The sequence below is a fragment of the Montipora foliosa genome, chromosome 1 (assembly GCF_036669935.1).
Source record: "Montipora foliosa isolate CH-2021 chromosome 1, ASM3666993v2, whole genome shotgun sequence".
NCBI classification, from domain to species: Eukaryota; Metazoa; Cnidaria; class Anthozoa; order Scleractinia; family Acroporidae; genus Montipora; species Montipora foliosa.
The window spans coordinates 50,987,518-50,990,037 of NC_090869.1; the positions used below are offsets into that span (position 1 = coordinate 50,987,518).

Below are 2,520 nucleotides of genomic sequence, written 5' to 3' on the forward strand. Positions count from 1 at the left end.
TTACGAGCCATTTTCGGGTGTCACAATTCCCTTTGTATCTCAAGAACGAAGAGGATTTAATTCGTCAAACTTCACAGTTATTTTCCTTTTTGTTACCTGGAAAACATGTTAAAAGACCGGCTTTCCAAAACAAGCGGTTGGCAATTTCACAGATGGCTTTTCGGTCCCGAAAAGTTTTCGGGACTTTCGAGAAACGGGCCCCTGGACCGTTTATATGAGAATTTCTCAGCCTGGCTTGCCGAGATCTCGGTAGCTCAGACCGGGATCTCGGCAAGTGGGCCAGCCCGCCTTCTGATATAAACGAACCCAAATTTTACTAAATTAAAACAGGCATGAACCGAGATCTTGGCAAAGCGGCCTAACCGGACTGGCCCGCCTCATATAAACAGGTGATATTACTGTTTTTTGGTGTTGTCGTTGCCGTAGCAGTCGTCATTTCTTAAAATCCCTATTGAGACGATAAACGGGTTGCCCGCCATTACTCGTGCAGTCCCCCTCGATAATAGAATTGATCGAAAGCTGTCCTCTCTCTTCTTGATTTATAAAACAAGCATCTTAACTTGCAAACATGGAGCTTGACATCCGATCCTTCAATATATGAATTGTACAACAAGAGAGGTAACATAAATTGCTGGGAATGTGATTTAGTCAACAAACAATTTGATGCTAATTGTTGGCAACTTGATTGTAAATTGTGTGACTTGTTTTATTTTTAGCGGACTTGATATTTTGTCGCATTCGGCGTAGCATAGGGACCTGGATTGTGTCCGTTGACTGAAAGCTGACTGTAGTTGCCTATTTATTTGAGCACCACAGTTGCAAATTTCTTCGGCATCGTATGCAAATGCGTGTCATGTGCCATCAACCAATTCCATGCAATGAACATTTCATTTCACGCTCTGTGATTTCGTCGCAAGCGTTTGGCAGAAGTACGTAATTACAGAACAAAAAATTGAAACGTTTCTTCATCTTGGTGCTATAAAGTGAGGACGAGTTTAGCTAGAGGTTTCCTTTTGTTTACGGTGATAATTCGCAAGGATTACTGAAGGTATGTGGTCCCGATTTTTCTTGTTTTTATCCGAGATACCAAGATTGCGACAAGGCTAGTCCAACACCACCAACGAAGACTATTTTAAAAAGTTGTAAACTTCACTAAAGTAGATGTGTGATACCTAAGAGGACGATGATTTTAAAACTTAATCCATATTAATTTCGGACATAACCCCGTTACCGATGTTTACAGATATCGAAAACCGCCGTTTCTTGGCTTTTGACCACAGACTTCGTAAATGGCTACCAAGTATAATATAAATTAAAGCCAATAACCCACATGGACCTTTCAAGTTTTCATTGCTGTAGCAAACTGATGCTCTTTTGTCCAGCGTGGTATGGTGAAAACAACGAGAATAGCACCACGGTGTTCGTTTATTTGCAATGTGTATTTGAGAGAAACAATGAACTCTCTCTCTAAAGGACCTAAAGGTCCGGCGCTGTACACAACCAATAAAACATTTTTGGTTCAACATTCTCGTCTCAGAAGACAAACATCTTAACTGGCAAATAACGTTTGAGTCAGCTTCAAATGTTTAAGAATGATATCGTCAGTAATATTGAATCGGAAAATGATCACAGTGCAAATTTCATGGAATCAGAGTCGTCTAAACGGGCTTAAACAGACAAAACAAAATGAATTATGTTATTCCATGCAAAACGATCTTGGACTTGATTAGCCGAGGCTTTAGTTATACTTTAATATGTTTGTACACCGAAGGACGAATGCTTTTAGCTTGATTGATTTTCTGTTTGATTTTCCTTTCCACAGGACAGAACACTTCTAGCTACTCTGGACTGACAACCGTTGGTCCAAAATGGCAGACCGCCTTTGCGAGTGCTGCATCGGTTGTTGCTCCAAAATCTGCGCCGTGTTCTGTCGGGACATGAGTGCCAAGTGCTCATACATCATTCAATTCACCGTGTACTTCATTCTCCAAGGATACAACGTCGCTTCAGATATTGGAATGTTAATTGACGTCTTCTCTGCTATTCAAAGATGCAACGAACTAAGCGATTCTCCGATAAACCGAACGCAAAGCTCTCAGGTCACGTCCCGACGAATTTATTGCAGGCAACCTGGGAATTTCACACTATCGGATCTCGACAAGCATATTCTAACACTAGAAATTCTGCAGTGGTTCTTTCTCATTTTCGCCATGATTGGTACCAGCCTTTACATTGCTCACTTGTGTGTTTTATTGCCAAATTTATGCAAGCACTGTAGAGATCCCGCTTTCGAGCACGAGTTAGATGGGCCTTACACGCCGAGATATTATAGAAATATTGTACGCACTCACGCATTTTTTATGATCCTGGAGACTTTCATACACGACATCCCTGCTTCGTGCCTTGCGGTGGAATTGAGCCTGCATTATTTTGTGCCAGCGCAGATCAACTGCTGGGAATGCGTGGTGAGTGCCACCTCGATCCCTGCAGAAGTGTCTTTGCAGAGGAGCAGCTTATGGA

At 41.8% G+C, this 2,520-nt stretch overlaps 1 protein-coding gene across 2 annotated transcripts in view; it reads left to right on the plus strand.

Moving 5' to 3' along the window:
* The first annotated feature begins 576 nt into the window (after window positions 1-576).
* The window catches only part of LOC137978760 (uncharacterized), a 4,166-nt gene continuing 2,222 nt past the window's right edge, over window positions 577-2,520 (plus strand). The window contains exons 1-3 of one of the 2 annotated variants that reach the window (XM_068825824.1): window positions 583-618; window positions 717-1,048; window positions 1,823-2,520. The exon at window positions 1,823-2,520 is cut by the window's right edge and continues 45 nt beyond it. In XM_068825824.1, the coding sequence (XP_068681925.1) occupies window positions 1,869-2,520 (652 nt within the window). In that variant the 5' untranslated portion in view covers window positions 583-618; window positions 717-1,048; window positions 1,823-1,868. Of the gene's footprint in view, window positions 1,049-1,822 lie in introns of both variants that reach the window. The other variant, XM_068825815.1, reaches the window with a different exon arrangement.